The 19003-nt window shown below is 28.6% G+C and overlaps 1 protein-coding gene across 1 annotated transcript in view; it reads left to right on the plus strand.

The window, feature by feature from the left end:
• The window catches only part of LOC129958363 (zonadhesin-like), a 211230-nt gene that overhangs the window by 131354 nt on the left and 60873 nt on the right, over positions 1 to 19003 (plus strand). Inside the window, exons 25-31 of the mRNA XM_056070797.1 lie at positions 342 to 441; positions 1551 to 1633; positions 4016 to 4112; positions 4200 to 4376; positions 5988 to 6164; positions 13075 to 13158; positions 13623 to 13795. Coding sequence (XP_055926772.1) covers positions 342 to 441; positions 1551 to 1633; positions 4016 to 4112; positions 4200 to 4376; positions 5988 to 6164; positions 13075 to 13158; positions 13623 to 13795 — 891 coding nt within the window. The remainder of the gene's footprint in view (positions 1 to 341; positions 442 to 1550; positions 1634 to 4015; positions 4113 to 4199; positions 4377 to 5987; positions 6165 to 13074; positions 13159 to 13622; positions 13796 to 19003) is intronic.

A 19003-nucleotide genomic window follows, 5' to 3' on the forward strand; every position in this document is an offset into this window, starting at 1 on the left:
CCATTCGCATTTTTTTTAAATCTGCATTTTGAAGGGGGTGGGGAAATATGTACTGAATTCATTTAACTGAATAAGTTTTCTGGCCATCATGAGTTTTCAGGTTTATTATTTGTGAAAACAAAAAGAAAACTATTCTAATTATTTATTTTATCGCTAAATTTCTCATCTGTTATCACTGGTGCAAATAATAATTGACTTTATATGCGAAATTCAATTATCATAATATTTAATTGTGTTAATTAGCTTTAAAATTACAAAGCAGTCTTTTGCTTTGATATGTGTGTCATGCAAACAGCTCATGAATACTGAATTTATGAAAATCATATTTATGTTTATTTTAGAAAGGGATCGTTCGTTGCCAACCAGTGAAATGCCCGGATCCAGAAGAAACTTGTGAAATTCCTGTTTTTCCTCCTGGTGGATGTTGCCCTTACTGTCCAAGTAATTATTTTAAGAAATGATGGTTTAATTGTAAAAATGATGGTCAGAGATAATTTTATGATTGTATACTTGTTTTCTTCTATGTTTCATTATTTCTCTATGCCTTCTTTATATCTACAAAGCTCATTGATTCGGAATAGTAATCCACCCAAATAATCAAAAGGATAAAAATGAATTTGAAACAACTAAAATATTGAAATAATAAATGCAAGTTTATTCCATCTACCGTTGTCTGATATTGGATGCCCATATGCAAAAACGAAAATAGTTTCAATCCTTATAATTTACACGTTTTATTTTATTTTGATTATCAAAATTTAATTTTTAAAAAAGAAATTGTAGTTTCCATTTCTGAATTATATTTTTAAGTTTTAATTCAACTATTTTAAACAAGCTACTTCAACATTAGTCTGACTTCTATTCTATTATTCAAACTATTTTTTACAATCTTTCAAATGCCCATGGAAATTGATAAGAGTTGATTAGAATAAGTAATTTTGAAAGGAGATCTATTTTAATTAATATAACATTTTGAATCTTGTTACTCTAAGTGAGTTGTAATTATGGCTCGATTCATAGTATTAAATAATTAATTCATTGTTAAAATTATAAATTTTGAGATCATCATTATTATTAATTTTCAGAGCTGTTATTATCATAGAACAAAAAGTTTGACAAATTACATAAAAATTGAAATTTTCTTTTAAATTATAAGTTTTTTTTCTTTACAAATAAAAACTATCAAGATTTTATTTTATATCTAATACAGTACGAAAAAATTAGCAAACAGGCAGAGCTATTTTTCAAAACTTTTTTATACACATTTGCATTACAGAAAAATGTATCTTGTAACTAATAGAAAAAACCTGGCTCTTACGATGTGTTAGGCAGATGTTATGAAAGTTGGCGTAATATCAGATGGATATATTTTTATATATAAGAAGACTTCAACATAATAGTATTTATTACACACCGCGACTCACTTGTTTCATACTTTTCTCCCTTTCTAAATGGTCTCGTCTGTCTAAGGTCGAAGATCACCAATCAATTTACCAGAACAACACTATATTTTCTTTAAATTAAGTGTTGATCATTTATTATTTTTGCAGAATGTACATATAATGGGAAAGAATACACGAATGGCCAAAGATGGAGAATTTCTAATGCTACTTGTGAGGGATGCGTTTGTTTGGTAAGTATGGATTACTGCTGAAATAGGCGAAGTTTTCTTCAATCAAATCTTGACAAATTCAACATATTTCCCAAAGAATTCTTTTATTAATATAGTGTGTTATATTTTTTAAACTAAAATATAACATAGAAATATTTTTAAGATTTCCTTTGAAATATTTTTAAAGATATCGATATTAGTTATAATATTAAATTTGAGAAGACAATAAAAAATTATTTGACTTCTCGAAAATAAATAAATAACGAAATATGATGTTCTAAAAAGTAATATAAATTACTCTTTCTTAAAACTTTATATTTAAAATTGACGAATTTTTACATTTATCCATTTACTATCAGCAGTAATCGCGGGCTTGCCTCCTTTTATTGGTTCTATACGCTGCCAAAAATAAGCAAAACACATATATTTTTACGTTTTACAATTTTAATATTCACCCCCTTAAGAAGGCCCTCAACCATAATGAATTATTAATGTAAAAATTTCGGAAAAATGATATTCCTATTCTCAAATTTAGCGCATATATATAAAGATTGCTTGCAGCTAATAACATTGGCAACTGGGCGCACTAAAAGCTTAAAAATGATAAAATATTAGACAAAATTTGGTTAAACATTTAAAGAAATAGCAAATATTTTAAAACGGAGTCTGATACAAATATTTTAAAATATTTTTAACGGAGTCTGATGCTGAATTGTTGTACGCATATTAAAATGTTTGCTTTTATTCAATGTAATTAACGTGATTAAACAGTTAATAGGTTTAATATATCGACAAAAAAAGATTGGACGCAAATTTTTCTGAAACATTGAGTAAAAATCGAAGAAAAATTGATGTCATTGAAAAGCCAATTTTGGAAATTTTAAGATGGTGTAAAAACAATTTTTGTGTAATGATATGTCCGACGTATGGCGGAAAAACATAAAATTCTTTTAACTCCTTTTACCTCCTTTAGGGTATAGAAATTTTTTAACAGTACAGTTAATCCTTCCAAATGATAAGAAATATATGCACCAAATTTCGTTTGAATTTGTCCAGGGGCGTTAAAATGCATATGATTCAAAACAGACATCCAGTTATATATATATTAATTAACTTCAGAATCAACAGATTGAAAATAATTAATTTTAATTATTATATTAATTTAAGCAAGTATTAAGTTAATTTCAATCTTGAATTATCTCAGTTTCAATCTTGAAGGAAAGTGTTCTCGATAAATGTTTCTGTATGTATTTCAGTAAAAAATAAAAGTACGATAGTAAATAACAAATAAAATATACACGGATAAAAAATTAAAGTTATGCATAAATATAAATAATGTTTTTTTTTTTTTTTTTTTTTTTTTTTTGATGATTTCATTTTGATGACCTATAATCCAGCTACTTAATGTCCAGAATGAGCTAGCTACTGTACTCTCGCAATAAGTTTATTTCTAACTGTCCTATTATTTAAAGGGTTCAGAAATTTTGTGCTTCGTTTCTTATGAAATAACAAATAAAAAGCAAACCCCATCAGTTATCAAATTCAATAAGAGAAATAAGTAAAATTCCGAAAATGAAATCCAGCTTAATGTAAACATCTTGGAAACTTGTATCTTATCTTCAAGATATTTTATTTTAATATTTGTCATCTAAAAATAGTCTCCAATAGAATATCATTCTGTGTTGGCTTGGTGATAAGAGTTCCAGATTCAAATTCGATTCCGTCAAAGAGTAAGCGAGTTTGGTGCGCGTCAAATCCTTTGGTGATCAAATGTCCTTCCGCTAGTGTGGTGCGGAAGATTGGAGAGAGATGTATTAGCTCAAGTATTGCCCTAGTCTTTTAGTTTGCGATTCGAAATCACTAAAATCGCATCAAAATAGCTCTAATGTTACCTACGTAACGCTGTATGAGTATCAATGAAATTCCATAGCTGATTTATAGGTCTTCGATAAAACAGCATGCTACTATATGCTTAATTATTTGACATTTTAATGTTTTAAATGTTATTACTATTAGATTTATTTCCTGCATATTAGGATGGAATTTTGCAACTTATTTTCTTCTCGCTTACTTGTTTTACTAGAAGTGAGATGCTTTTTATACTCATGAAACCCCAATAACAAATGTTTAATTATGAGTTGAATAATTCGAATAATTTGATTAGTCTCAAAAATTAATAAACAGTGAATCATTAATCAAACGAAATTTTGATTCCGTATGTTGGGCATCATCTGGTACGAAGTCTAAGAAGCAATGTGTCTAAAGATTAAAATGTAGAAAATGATTAAACAGAAAGCATTTTCTCGTTCAGTAATAAAAGCCTGTTTTAAAAGACATTTTTTAGTTAATTCTTTTTTATTTAACCGCTTTTCTTTTTTATAATTTGCATTTTTTTCTCTTCAGAATGGTATCGTATCTTGTTCTGATAAGGAAAGCTGCCCAGGACAAAAATGTACTCATGGGGTTGTACCTGCTGGAGAGTGTTGTTCTCCATGCATTGGTAATTTCCTTTCATTCAACAAGTCAATGAAAATAAAATTATATACCTGAATTCAATGATTTGATATTTGTTATTTTTTGCTTTTAGACTGTAAATACAACAGTTACATTGTCCACGACCAAATGCAATTTTCGCCACCAGACGATCCTTGTGCACGGTGTATGTGTCGAAAAGGGAATATCACCTGCGTAAGAGAAACGTGTCCTAAACTTCTCTGTAGCGCAACAGAGCTGCCAACTGGTGCTTGTTGTCCAGTATGCAAAGGTTAGTACATGAAAATCAATATGCAATGAAAAACACTTACTGCATTTTAATAGGCTCTTTCGACATTAATATGATCTTCTTTTAATGAGGATAATTAAAAATATAAGCCACTCATAAGGAACCGAATAAAGTTATGTGCAAATAAAGAAACTTAGAAGAGAATTGATTTACACAGGTTTTCAATAGATCCATTAAAAAACTTAAAGGTACATAAAACATACAAAAAGAAATCACTTTTGCAATAGAATGTCGGATCGGAAATAAAAAGAGAGCAGTCTCTACAGGTGACTTCTAATCAGTGAATCAAGAAAACGAAAAGGATGTACCGGATAAAATCTACAACACAAGTTTAAGGGAATGTAAATTTTTAATTCCTTAGTAACCCAATTGCATAAATATCAACGCGAAGTGTTTAAGGGTTTAGACGACAAATAATTTGAACATTTACTTTTAAATGTTCAAAGTGTTACTGACACTTCCTATTTGTCATTATCTATTATGCTGTGGCATCTTTTAATGGTGTTACTGCTGCAATTGGCTTGTTGTATGATCTATATATACAACAAGCCAAAAACATATTGTTCTATTAAAATCCTCGTTCTATTAAAAAATCATCCTCTTGTATATGCCTGACGTGCTCTTTAAGTTAATCAAACGGAAACATAAGCTCTATACATTAAATATTAACACTCTATACATTAAATATTATTGTTCTATTTTTGATATAGTTTTTTTCAAGCATCTATTATTGTGACGTTAGTAAAAATTAATTATAAACATTTCAAATTTTGTATAAATTTATTCACTGCACTATTTTATGCATCGGATTTACTGATTTGTGATTTAAAAATTATCTTAAAAAATTTTCTGAACTAAATTATTAAATAGAATCTCGTCTACTGCATGCATGCTTAACAGATATTTTAAGTATTCTGAAGAATCAGAATTCTCTTATTGGTTTGTACACATTGATAAAAAATAATATAACAATAATTTTGTATTGTTTTATAGCATGAAAAAATGCTCAATTTTTTTAAAGAGAAATATAAGAAAATGATGCCATATTTTTTATTATTATTTCACTTTTCATTAATATCTGACATATATACAACTATCACCATTTTCATTGATTTAGATATAAAGAAGAATCATAATGAAATTATGTATAATTAAAAAAAAATATATGAATTGCTTTAAATTTTATATTGTTTTTTACAACATTCTTCGTCATTCACTGAAAATGAATGCAGTAATATAATTGAAAATTTAGCATTATTTTTAAAAAATTCTCGTTAGTTTTATTTTAAGACATATTTTATACTTATAAAAATAATTTTTATTTGCTATTTATATAATACATTTTGGTAGAATCTTTAATTTATGCTTCAAAAGTCTGAATTAAAAATGCAAAAATTTAACGAATGAAAAAAATTAGATGAAGTTGATAAACTTATTGAAATGAAGCACTTACCTTGCATCAATGAAAAGTGTCCTTTCTTTTGATGTCCACATAAATTTGAATAAAAGTCTAATTTGCTGAAAAGTTGAGAATATTTTTTCAGCCCTTTCTTTTAAAATAATCTTATGCTTACATGCTTTCATTAAATGTAGGTTGTAAAAACAGTCTTGGCCAACCTGTTGAGCACGGTCAAAAGTGGATCCACCATTCCGATGTCTGCCAGGAGTGCACTTGCAGAGATGGAGTGAGCAAATGCGACAGAATTGCTTGTAAAATCCCCTGCACGCATCCCGTAATGAGACCTGACGTTTGTTGCCCAGAATGCAATGGTATGAACCAATTATTTTCACTTTTCAAAGAGATAATCTTTTAATAAATACCCATTATGAATTCAATGGAGTAAACTTAATCCTCCCCTTTCAAATTGCTATCATACCAGAAGTTGCGTTGCAGCTTTAATTATCTTTCAGTAAAAGGATGAGTGCTACCGTTTTTCACTGGTATTCATACCCCAACTTTCATCAGCAAAGCCGGATTAGGCCCTCTAGGGACCATTAGGCAGGGTAGGTCTCGGGGTCCCTTTTTGGCCTTCCCTACTTTCCTTTTTATTGATTTTTATTTTCTATGCAAGCAGTTTTAAATTGCAAATTCTGATGAACGGGCAAAACATTTAATTACGTGCCCCTTTCGAGAGACATATCAGCACTTTTCATATAAAAAATAAAGATTTAGCTTCAAAGTAATTTTAAGCGAAATAGTAAAAGGGGAAAAAGAAGGGGGGAAAATGCAAAACATTTTAAATGCAATCTAAATAATATTTAATTATAGAATCAGGTTTGTTTAAACAAGAAAATATACCACTTGTAGGAGATAATTATTGAAGAATAAAGGAACCAAATTAGAAATAAATATTAAGTTTAAATGCAAAAATGGAGCAAAAAAGAAAAATAATAATAAATGAAAGAAATGATGAACCCGGCCTGAATACTTTTTCAAGGGCAAGGATTCAAACCAGGGATTTTTTCCTGTGAGGGGTTTACCTTTCGTCCAAATATTGACTCCTCGTGACCCGAAAATCCCAAGAACTTGTGGTTTAGAGTTAAAAATTAGTATCATAAAATCAAAGAGAATAAATTACGTAAGAAAGAGCAAAATATTATGTCAAAGTTTAAATCTAAGCAAGAGCATAGCAAATATGAATCTAACCAAACTATAAAAAAGGCCAGTAAATCATAAAACCAAAGAACATCAATAAAATATAAAAGCAACGAACATACCAATTGAAAGTAAAAATGCCAAAAGCTTTTATGAAGACAATAAACCTATCAGTGCAGAACCACAACGTTAAACTAAATTCAACTTTCCCGCTTTTAAAGGTGGTTTTTGGTTGAGAGTTTCGTAAGAATAAAGAATAATTTTTTAAAATTTTAATGATATGTGACTATACTTTGAATAAGTTCGTGTACACAGTTTTTGTAAAGTGAATGAAAGCATAAATATCGCGAAAATATATTGAAAGTTCGAGGCCGCTTAATACTGAAGTTTCCCTAGGCAATTACCTATTTTGACTATTTGATAATCTGGCGTGTAATATACACATTCATATTCAAACATACAGGCCGGATTCTTAATTTCTTCCTTTTTTTATTCTATTTTTATTCTTTTTACTAATATTAACACGGTATTTTTACTAGTTTGGTTAGGCCAGTATTTCTAACCAGAATCGTTAAATGATGTATCTGTAACTACTCTTATGCTTAATAAGTTATAGACAAGGTTTTTCCAAAATTTGGTGTATGGCAATTACATTAAACTGTTGGAGGTTCAATCATTTTAATATTCAGCATAATTTGAAAAGGCGAATTTCCGAATAGACAGTTTCCTAGGACAGCTGGGCTGAGGAGAAACGAAGAGAGAACTTACTTCTCATTTAGCATAGTTGTTAAATGAGGAAATTTGTTTAAAAATGTAAATTCTATGAATTGTAAAGTATTAAAACAACTATTTGTGAATTATAAAATAATTATTCTTGAAAATAATAATTGTTCTGGTTCCTATCTATTCAATTATATTTACTTAATTGTGACAATATTTATAAACAATGAGCGTCTGCTTAAAAAATATTGTGCACAAAGGTCGATACCGCGTGATTTTGAATCAAAATAAATAAACAAATAAAGGCATGTACATTTTCACAAGATTATTAAAATAAAAGTAACAATCTAAAATAAATCGCTATAACGTTGATTAAATTAACAATGTGTTAATAGCATAAATGCGCATGTTAATATATAAAACTAAACTGTTCAATTTATTAAAAGGGGACCCATAATGTAACTTGCCTAACGCTGCAAAAGGGGCTAAATCTGTTACTGGTGATATGCATATTATTTTTTCAGATTTGATTTCGATAAGGAGTAGATCAGTTTTTTTTTATTTTAGTGTCTCTTTTTGTAATCCTTTAGAATTATGCATTATTAAATATTTCAAGAACTGAGTGTTTATAGAACTTAAATATAAAGAAAAGTTTTCCCTTTTGAATTAAAAATAGAGAATGCTCAATTTTTCTAAGAAATAGTTAATAATAATTTGTCAAATACTGTTTGGATTTAAAACTCATCAACAGATGGCGGAATGATAGCTTCACCAAATTGTTATTTACTGAGTAAAGAAGGAAAATGGCAAAGATACTGCAATTTCTTGATGTTAATATTTTCAAGCAATACTAAAGAAAGAGGATGCAAAATCTATTAATATAATTTAGATTCCCAATTTTTTGAAATTAAAGATAATATATAGGCTTTTTTAATACCAGAAAACAACTAATGCGGTGGAATTTAATTATTCCCCATACGAAGGAGGTTCTATATACAAAATTCAAAAATAACTGAGAAGTAAACCGTAATTTATTATCAACATAATAGTACCTTCCTTAAGAAACCCTAAAGCACTTTATTGTCTTTTTACCTATAATTTATGCACCAAAAGGTGAGTGTCTGTGAGACTGAAGAAGATAATTTTTCTATATAATTTAAAGGACTCTGGTTTTATTTAATTAGATTTACATCCCATTTTAAATCTGTAAAAATACCACAGATTTTTAAGGCTGACTTTCTAACAATGGTAGCTTAAACTATACATTTTTATCCTAAATAATCACTACATTTCTGAAATCGAATAGTAATGTGCTTTTCTGTTAAACTCTTAAATATTAAGCAAAAATAAATTTAAAATTCAAGTCCATTTGAAGCATTTGATTAAATATTTCCCATTTAAAATATTCAACTAATTTTTTTTTGGTAAGTAGTGTTCCATTGCCATATTTTTTTCCCGTGCGTATGTATATATAAAACCGAAAAAATGGCTTTTTTTTCCTTTGAGTAGAATATTGTTGCTAAATTTTTCGCCGCTAAAAAATAGATAGCAGGTCGAAAAAGTGTTCGAAAACCTTCTGTAAATCACTTTGTATCAACGAAAAGAGTAAAAGTAGAGAAGAAAATTGATACTAATAGAATAAAAATTGATACTAACAAACTAAAATTGTTTCTTTCATGTTAGAATCGATTTTGATATCTAATAATCAATTCTAACTAGACTTGATTTCGTGCAATCAAATCTAAATAGAACTGGTTGTTACTTCCTGCTTTGGAATAAATGTTTGCCTTTAGGAGTTGAAAGAAATATTTGAAGCATTTATTCCAATTGAATTGAATTGAAGCTTCCTGGGTTAAAATAAATGTTTGAAGGCAGTTGCCTTCAACTGTTGCCACTGAGAGAAAGATTAATGAATGAGAATTATTCCCTACGGTGGGTACCTTAGATATAAGGATGAGAAACTTCCTATATGGTGGCTAGCTCTAGGTTCCTTGGTGGGTATAAAATTGATATAGTGCTGCTCTTTGGACTCACTATCGATCATAAATTGTACGTCTGTATGAAGAAACGACACGTGCTGCTAGTAACGGGGCTATGATGGGTTGATCTTATACCCGATTATAAGAGTCGTGGCGTCTCGGTCATTCAGACAAACTAGATGGCAAGGCAGGGTGGGTTTTTCCCCCCTTTTCCTTTCTTTCTTTCTTTTTTTTTTTTTTGCTGTAATTGAATGGTAATTAGTGAGCATATCATTTATTAATATGCTGGAACAAGTGAAGCTCAATTTCTGAATAGTTATTTACCTTCGGGAATCTGTTTGGTTAATATATGATATGTGAGAGATAATGACTTTTTATAAAAAAAATTGTCATAATTGGCGTAAGATAGCAAAAATTTGAAATTCAAATCTGAGAAATGTAAAGCTTATCCATTTTTAAATTTAAAAACAATAATAACTATTTAACGAAGAGGAAATGGAAGCATTTTCTAAGCATAACTAACCATAACTGACAACACAGATATTAAATCGGTCGGATATTTAACTACTATATTAGAAGTAAAAAGTATTATTTTGAAAATTCGACAACCAAATCATTTTGAATATTTGAATGAAATTAACTCTCTTCAATTTCACTAGAATTTCGTTAAGTCAAAATTTTGGTAAAGTGGTATTATTCCTGTTATTTTATATAATATTTATTTTTTATGCCAGGCTTATTCAAATGCATATACTTCTTTGATATATCCTGCATAGAATGAAAATTCAGTTTGGACTTGAGATTACAGTAATTATTTCGGTATCGAATTAAAATGAAATCTTGAGAACTTCTGACCTCGAATTTTAGGCTTAAAGGACAGGCAATTTAAGACCTTATTTGTGAAAAAATGAGAAATATTAAGCGAGTGGTTATAATTTTTAAATAAACTTAATTTGTAAAACTATAATTTATAAACTTAATTTACTCGTTATTTCTTAAGCTTAACCGTTTCTAGATGTGAATCGGTTATCGTGCCATTTCAATTCAGTTACCTTTTCACCTTATAAAACAGATGTTCTCAAATATTTTAAATTTTGCATCTTATGAATAACAATCAAAAATATATGCACCATTATAAAAATATTTTCCAATTAAAAATCATTGCATCCTAAATAAAATATTTATAATCAATGAATAAGACGTATTAAACTCATGTTACTCAGTTATATTCGTAAAATAAAATTTAAAGAAGTGCAATTTAATTGAGTTTTATAATAATAGAATAATTTGAGAATGACTTTTATATTATAAGATATAATATACTATATTTTGCTTTAAATAGTAATTAGATTAATACTACGAATAAGTCAAATTCCATATAATCGGCTTCGATATGACGGGCTTTATCTTCATTTTTTTCCAAGCGTAAATAAGATTTAAGTTGCAGTTGTATCCGATATTTATCTTTAATTAATGACAGGGATGAAAACCAGTTTCGCAAAGATATAATATGTTTAAAAAAATTTTTTTATTTAGTCGTTTTCTAGGAAATATGTTTATTTCTTCTTTTGAACTAAAATTTACACAAGTTTTCTTTCTTTTTTTAAAAATTCATTTGTGATATTTATGCACAAGACCAGGATCGCCGAAGGAGAGCCGTTTTAAGGGAGGTGTACAAAAATTGAGGCAATATATATATATATATATATATATATATATATATATATATATATATATATATATATATATATATATATATATATATATTTGAATAATGAAAGATAAAATAGCATGTTAAAGGGGATACCATTAATCGTGTATTTACTATAATTTGAGAAATCTTGCTGTAATAATACCCTCACTCCCTTTCTAAACCGGCGTAATTTAAATCAAAATTTTCGTAATTTTCTTAATGACAATCAAAGAAAATTCCTTCGTAGGTTAAAGAAAACTTGACATAAGGGTTTGACGAATCAACAACATTTAATAACATGATCAGTAAAATTCACAGGAAAAGATAATGCAAGTAGATATATTTCGCTTTTACGCTTTAAAACTAATAAAAACTGTAGAAACAAACGTTGAACATATAAAATTCACTGTGTTACTGAATATGAATAATGGGATAGCAGAAACTTTCTCATCTAAGCTATAATAAAAGTGTTTTCCTTCACCTTACTCCAGCATAAAATTGTTGAACTTGTAAGGCCTTGAATGCCATAAGTGTTTAGAAATTTATTTTCAGGGTCACGCACATGAAAGCTGCTTCATAGTATAGAAAAGAAAACCGATGTTTGCGCACTGTTAATAACATGCCATTGGCGAACAATAGTTACTAAAAGGTCTATTAATGTACGATCTTTGGCGATGAATCAATGGGATGCGTTTAATACACACATGCAATATATATATTGGACGTCTTTTTACCTACCGATTGAAACAAAAGTTTGACTAGAACTACAACTACAGTCACAAAATCACATATAAATTTTAATTTATTTAAGTGGTTGCGTTTTTGAGCTTTCTTATTTATATGTGAAAGTACTTTTTTGTGAAAGTACAGATGTACAGAAAGTACAGATACTCTTTTAATGTGAAAGTACAGATCAACAGTCGGTCAACCCTTGACGGATTTGATTCCAAATTTGATACGGATCCTACGATACTTTAGACGCTAAATCAATGCACTCATTTTTATTTAGATCATTATTTTTGTTTTTTAGTTATCATGTTAACTTATATACTGGCATGAGGACAAACAGATTTCCTCTTAACGGATTTCATTCGAAATTTGATAGAAATCTGCAAATTTGATTTAAAAACCATTTACCAAAGTTCATTCATCTAACTCAATGTATTTTTTAGTTATCGTGTTCATAGATAGGCAGAAACACAGTTATAATTCCAAAAAGAAAAATGTGTTTTTCGCATTCAGAAAAATCTAAAACGAGGGGATTCGTCAAAATCACGATTTTGAATTTTTTGACGATCGCAACACTTTCTCTTTGTACTCTTCATATGAAATTAAAAAATTCACGTTATGTACCTTACAATTCACGCATAATGTCCCTTTTTCGGTAAGGCAGATTACTGCTATTCGACGGGAAAAGTCAAGCTACGAGCCGAGACAACGTTTTATCGATGGCGGCCGAATCCTGCATTAAACCCGGCAGAGTCAGAAATGTTTTAAGTTTTAGAGATTTTAATAAAATTCTCAAATAATTTTTAGAAATAAATAATCACAGTTTGTTAGTTAAGCATTTTAATAATCACATATTAAAGGTAAAAATGATATGTAATATTCTATATGTTAGAAATATTTAAGATTTTAAAAGAAATACTTAAATAGAAATGCATATTTTTTTTTTTTATTTTTTTTTTACAGGTTGTCAAGTTTTAGGAAAAATCTACCAAAACAATGCTGAAATTCCTTCGAGTGATGCTTGCCGAAAATGTTATTGTTACAAAGGTACATATATACATATTACATATAGGAGAGAATAAATAATCACATTTCTTTACCAGTTATAATAATTTAATTAACATTTATTAAATTTCATAAATAATCGATAGATTATTACTTTATTACAGCTTACTAATTTTTGCCCTTCTTCAAGTCTAACTTCTGTCCTTTATTTTCTTCAAAATATAATTATTTCATTTTAGTATCTGGTATTTTATATTAAAAATATTTTTAGTTAATTTTATCTATTTTTCACAAATTATTGCATATTATTCGGTTTAGAAGTTCATACATACCTGCAGTAATATCATACAAGTTGTAGCATTTTTTCTTATTTTAATAACACAAATATAATCTTCAAAAAATGTAAAAAATATTCAATAAAAATGATTTATTGTTTGATTATGAAATGAAAAGTGAGTTAATAATTTCAGTTAACATTGCATATTTAAATATTATTAATTGCACAGGGAATATGGAATGCGAATCTGTAAGTTGCCCTGCTATGACCTGTGAAAATCCGAAGAAAGAACCTGGAAGTTGCTGTCCTACTTGCAAAGAATGTCATTTTCAAGGCATTATTGCTAAAGATGGAGAAACATTTCAACCACAGTCAGATTCTTGCTATTCTTGCACATGTGATGTGAGTTACTTTTTTTTAAATAAGAATAAAATAGGTTTTTTGTATATCTGTATACTAAACAGAAAATAAAATACAGGGGGGGGGGTATATTTCAAATATGGGGTAATCTCAAAAACAAGCAGTTTAGAATGAATCATCTGAAATAATCTTTACAGATGCCAGAAAACTTTTGAGGCATAGTTTTGAAATTTTGAAGAAAACTTTTGAAAGTCTTTCCAACCATTTTAGAAAGTTTAGAAAGATATTCGTAACAAATGTTAACTTTTTGAGGTACAGGATTTGAAAGAAAATAAAAATTCTAATTGTACAGATTTTCTTTTATTATAAAAAAAGTGGGGAGAAACATTTATTTCGGTTACCTAACTAAAAACATTACTCAAAATAAGAAGGGGAAAAAATAACATTTCAGTAAATCTTTTTTATAGGTTGGAATTTGTATTGCCCCATTTTTTCACAGCTTCAAAATTAGTATAAAACATAATATAATGTGTTTATTGTTATTATAAAACAATTTATTCAATCCTAATAAAACACCACATACCGATAGGAACGGCAAATATTCCCTGCATCATATAATGCGCCAACTTTAATCACAGCAGCACACAATTTACTGATGCATTTTGGTTTTTATAATTTTTTCACTTATTTATGTATTTACCTTTGGCACGTAGCATTGCTAACTGAATGAAAACTTTAAATAAAATGTTAAACTGTATTATTATGAGTAATTTCAATATTTTGAGATGGATTAAAATATATCCCACCAAGCATAAAAAGCTAAGAAAAAGAACGGACAGTTTTTTATCCACCTAACCCCAAAGAGGTAAGGCATCTATCCTAAAGTGAGTTGTCAGAAGATTACCATGTTTTCAGATGTAATTTGAGAAGAAGAATATTGAATGTACAAAAATACCTCACCGAAAATTAAAACTTTGAAAAATGTCCTAAACCGATATGGGAACGGAAAAAGCGATATGCATTTAATTTACAGCAATGTCAGTGAAGAAATACAACTATATTGAAAATATTTTCCCACAGATAGATGTTCAGTCCTAAAGTATTCACACTGCTTCAGATACTGTGACAGATCAGTCGAGTAAAAATACAAAAATTGTGAGCTGTAGTCTTAGCACTATACACTCCACTATTTCGGTGACATTGAAAGTAAAAAACGGTTGTGCGCTTACCATGTTTAGCCAATCAAAATAAATTATCATCATAGCAAGGACGTCGCCATGTAATGAGAATAATTACCAATTGCTAATTCTGAGCCATGAGTGTTACACAAGAATAGAATGCATCCAGACTTAGAAGCACATACAAATTTATCTATTTAAAACATCTTTGTATATGGCCATACATTTAATACCAGAAAGGAACATTTGTGAGGGAATTTCAACCCACCAGACATTTATCCGCAAGCCCATCAGCGAACCTTCTTGATCTATATGTGGATAGGATCCCCAACGACCACTTAAAAAGACAATTTCTTCTATCAGAACAGTTTGAAGAAGATGAAAAATACCTTACGTTTTTGCAAAAGGTATTGATTGAGTATTTCGTCGGGAACGTATATTCCAAAATAATGGATTTAAAGTTTATTTTAGGTGATAGGAAAAGGCTTCAAAAGGATTTTCTGGGCCGATGGATTAAATAAGGCAGTCCCGTAATTTGACCACCATAATAGCTCGACCTGTCTTGTCTAAATTTCTTTGTAACAGCAGGTTTATTGCAATTAGGTAAAATGTAAGTAAAAGGTTGCATGTTTTTAAACTGCGTCAGATATTTCTTTGACTTTCATGGAACTGTGTGAATAGAAAAGTTCTCATCTCTGCGGAGACAACTTTCTCCCTAACTTCTCTGTTTAAAAATTCAAAAAATTCAAACCTTTAAATGGTTATATCTTACTTATAAAACATGCTACAACTATGATTTTTCATAAATACAGGTAATTAATTATTCTATACATTATCACATAAGATTAAAACTTATATTTGGTATATTTTTCTGCTATAATATATTTTGCATCAAAATATCAGTAAAATATGCAATTCTCACTTTGATGATATTTTTTTTATTATTTATTTAAAGGCATCTAATAAAGATTTAGCTGATCTGCGAAACTTGGCATGTAGAAATAAAAATATTATTCAGTTAAATATTCAAAATACCGTATTGTTTTATGCTCAATTTTATGAGTGATGCTCTTAAAAGCCCAAATGTAATGACCTTTTCCTTTTTTTTTTTTTTTTTTTTTTTTTTTTTACAAAAATTCTGTGCATTTCATTTTGGAAAAGAAAATACGAAAAAAATTTTTAAAACAAAGTTTTCTGAATACTTGGCAAACCAGAATCTTCTGTAAATCCAAAATTTAGTGACTCATTTTTTAAATTAAGAATAGTATAAAAATTAACAATAAATCATTTTAATAATTAATATGAATATTTTTTTTAAAAATACTGTAGTCATTAATTTTTTTCTATCTAGATAATGTAGAATAATGTGCACTGACTTTACTGTATAATATCATTATCTTCTTTTTTCGACGACGCATATTGCTACGGTACTAGAGATTTCAGTTTTTGCCTAGGTACTTAACAGTTCTTGCACTTTTAAATCTATATTAATGTATTAAAAAATAATCATAACGTATTAGAAATAACGTATTAAATAACTAATAAAAAATAACGTATATAAATAATCTGTATTAACGCAAAGTTCTTGCTCTTTTATAATAAAACGAAATAATATTCTTTGTCATTTACTGTGAAAACATTCCCTTCCCCTCTCTGATCTTTACTATTCTAGTAATCTCTCATATTGTATAAAGCATCCCTTTAATGGCACTTTGCGACCGTAGTTAGTGCGCATTATGAAGTCCTCCCCCTTTTAACAAACTGTTTAATTTTATTTATCATTTCAAAATATTTTAAGTTTAACCAAAATGTTAATGATTTATTTTGAATTATTTTTTTATTTTCTGAAAATGTCTTTATTTTATTTATTTATTAGGATTCATGGCTGTGAGGTATCCACATTTGTGTGCAATTATATTTAAGCAGATGCTTGAATTTCATGAATGTTGTAATGGCTAAGTTAGGGCAACGGAATATATAAGAACGTGGTCAATTATATTTTACAGAGCCTTCACGTTATTCTAATATGTTATAACTCATAGGTCTTGTATTTTTCGATTGGCCATTTATTTAGCAGCTAGGCTAATAGTAATTTTAAATCAACCAATCTGATCCCCCCCCCTCCCCCCAGCCAGCTAGCCAGCTCTAGGCAGCAACCTAGCCTAGTTGGAAATTCACCACTGCATCACTGTAAACACAACAGCGATTTTATTTTGTTGGTGAGATCGATAACCAAAGATTTTTGCATTTGGCTTTTCTTTTGTTTTCTCTTTGTAAATGAATGCTTCAAATTAATTGTGCATTCATTAATTAAAGAAAAAATATTGAATCTTATGTTAGACTTAAAAATTTTTTTTACAAAAAAATTTATGAAGCCTGCTAAATAACAGATTAAGTGATTATAGATGATCAGATTATGTGAATAGCAAAATGCTGTTTCTTAACCTATATTGTTGCTATCTGGATGTACTAAGCTTTCTTTTTCCCATTTATGAATAATTTATAAAGGAAAATATTTACTTCTTTTGTTAAATTTGCAGGTTTTGGTGAATTTAACATCCAGATGGTGCCCTATAGATTAAGAAAATGCAAGCTATTTGTATAATTCAAGAAATAAAGGCAAGTATTGAAATCGTGCAATATTAAGAAATAAAACATTTTTATTTAAAAGAAAAGACGCATCTAATAACAAACCAAATATATCTGCAGATACCTTATATGAAAAAGAAATTTCTTTTTTATATTTCAATATTTCACCTCTTTCCCTTAGGGTTCTCACAAATAACTGACTTTAGAACTTAATACAATAAAGTGACTTTCCGAGATTAAAAAAATTCACAAGTCTACATTAAGAGTCAAAAACTGGTCATTATTTCTTGAACAGTTTTATTAAATTGCAATAAAATTAATAAGTAGCAATAATATAAGTTGTGATAGAATGGCTTCGTTACGGTACTATTAAATAATGAGGTTTGTGGCAGAAAATAACTCAAATAAACTTTCATAAATTTCATCAGTTTTTAAATGTATTCCCATTAAAATCTTATTCAGAACTGAAAAAACTTTAATTTTACCATTTCAACAAAATATACAATTACTGTAGGTCAGTATCTTATATTTAGACATTAAAAGTGGAAATCGCCGTAAGTATAAAAATGTAAATTAATACGTGAGCAAGAAACCAGTTTCAATACAATTTCGGTGATCCAGTTTTTCGGTTCAACGAAACGTTCCCTCATGCTGGCTCTTTGATAGCATATCCATCAATGGCAAGTTCTCTAGGTCATGTACCGTTATATCTATCACGCTTCTAAACTCGTGAGAAAATAACGCACTAAAATATCTGCTCTGAAAGTACAAGCTGATTTTCATATACAAACTAAGTCAAAGCTGAAACTTTAGCACAAAGTTTGAAATAACTATTCAAACTAAACGACATGTAAGGCATACTTAGATTCAACAGCCATGAATAGAATTGCAAAATTCCTAGAGACACACATTGAACCAGAGCTCGATTCAGCAACACCTTTGAAACTTGTTAAGTAACAAGTTAAAAAAAATAAACATAATTCACCAACTTATATCTCTCATTTTTAAACTCAAACCCTTCCTCATATTATAGAAAACTTCAGTCGTAATTCCAGTTCTGAAACTTGATAAAAATCTCTCAATTTTTAAAATTAACCACCCTAATCTTTAAAAAATTACTGAGCATTTAATGTTGGAAAAATTTTACAATCAACATTATGGAATTGAAATTTTAGAACTCTTCAGTTTTGTTTTAATCCTAAACTTTCCATAACCCATCAACTTCTTAAGACAGTCGAATTTATTCCCTCAGGATTTTAATGGAGAAGAAACAAGGTTCGGTTTTCTTCGGGAAATAAATAAAAAACTTTTGACCGAGAAGGGTTAGAAGAATTCTTTTTCAAGTTAATAGCATTTAACACTCTCTTCTACCTATAAAAATAATTTCTTTATTCTTATTTAAAAGAAATTTTACAGTTAGAGTTAGCGCCATTCTTTTCGCTTTATCCATGCAGCCGTACCTTGAGGGGTGTGGTAAATTGTA

This window comes from Argiope bruennichi, chromosome X1, assembly GCF_947563725.1.
Source record: "Argiope bruennichi chromosome X1, qqArgBrue1.1, whole genome shotgun sequence".
In the NCBI taxonomy this organism is placed as follows: Eukaryota; Metazoa; Arthropoda; class Arachnida; order Araneae; family Araneidae; genus Argiope; species Argiope bruennichi.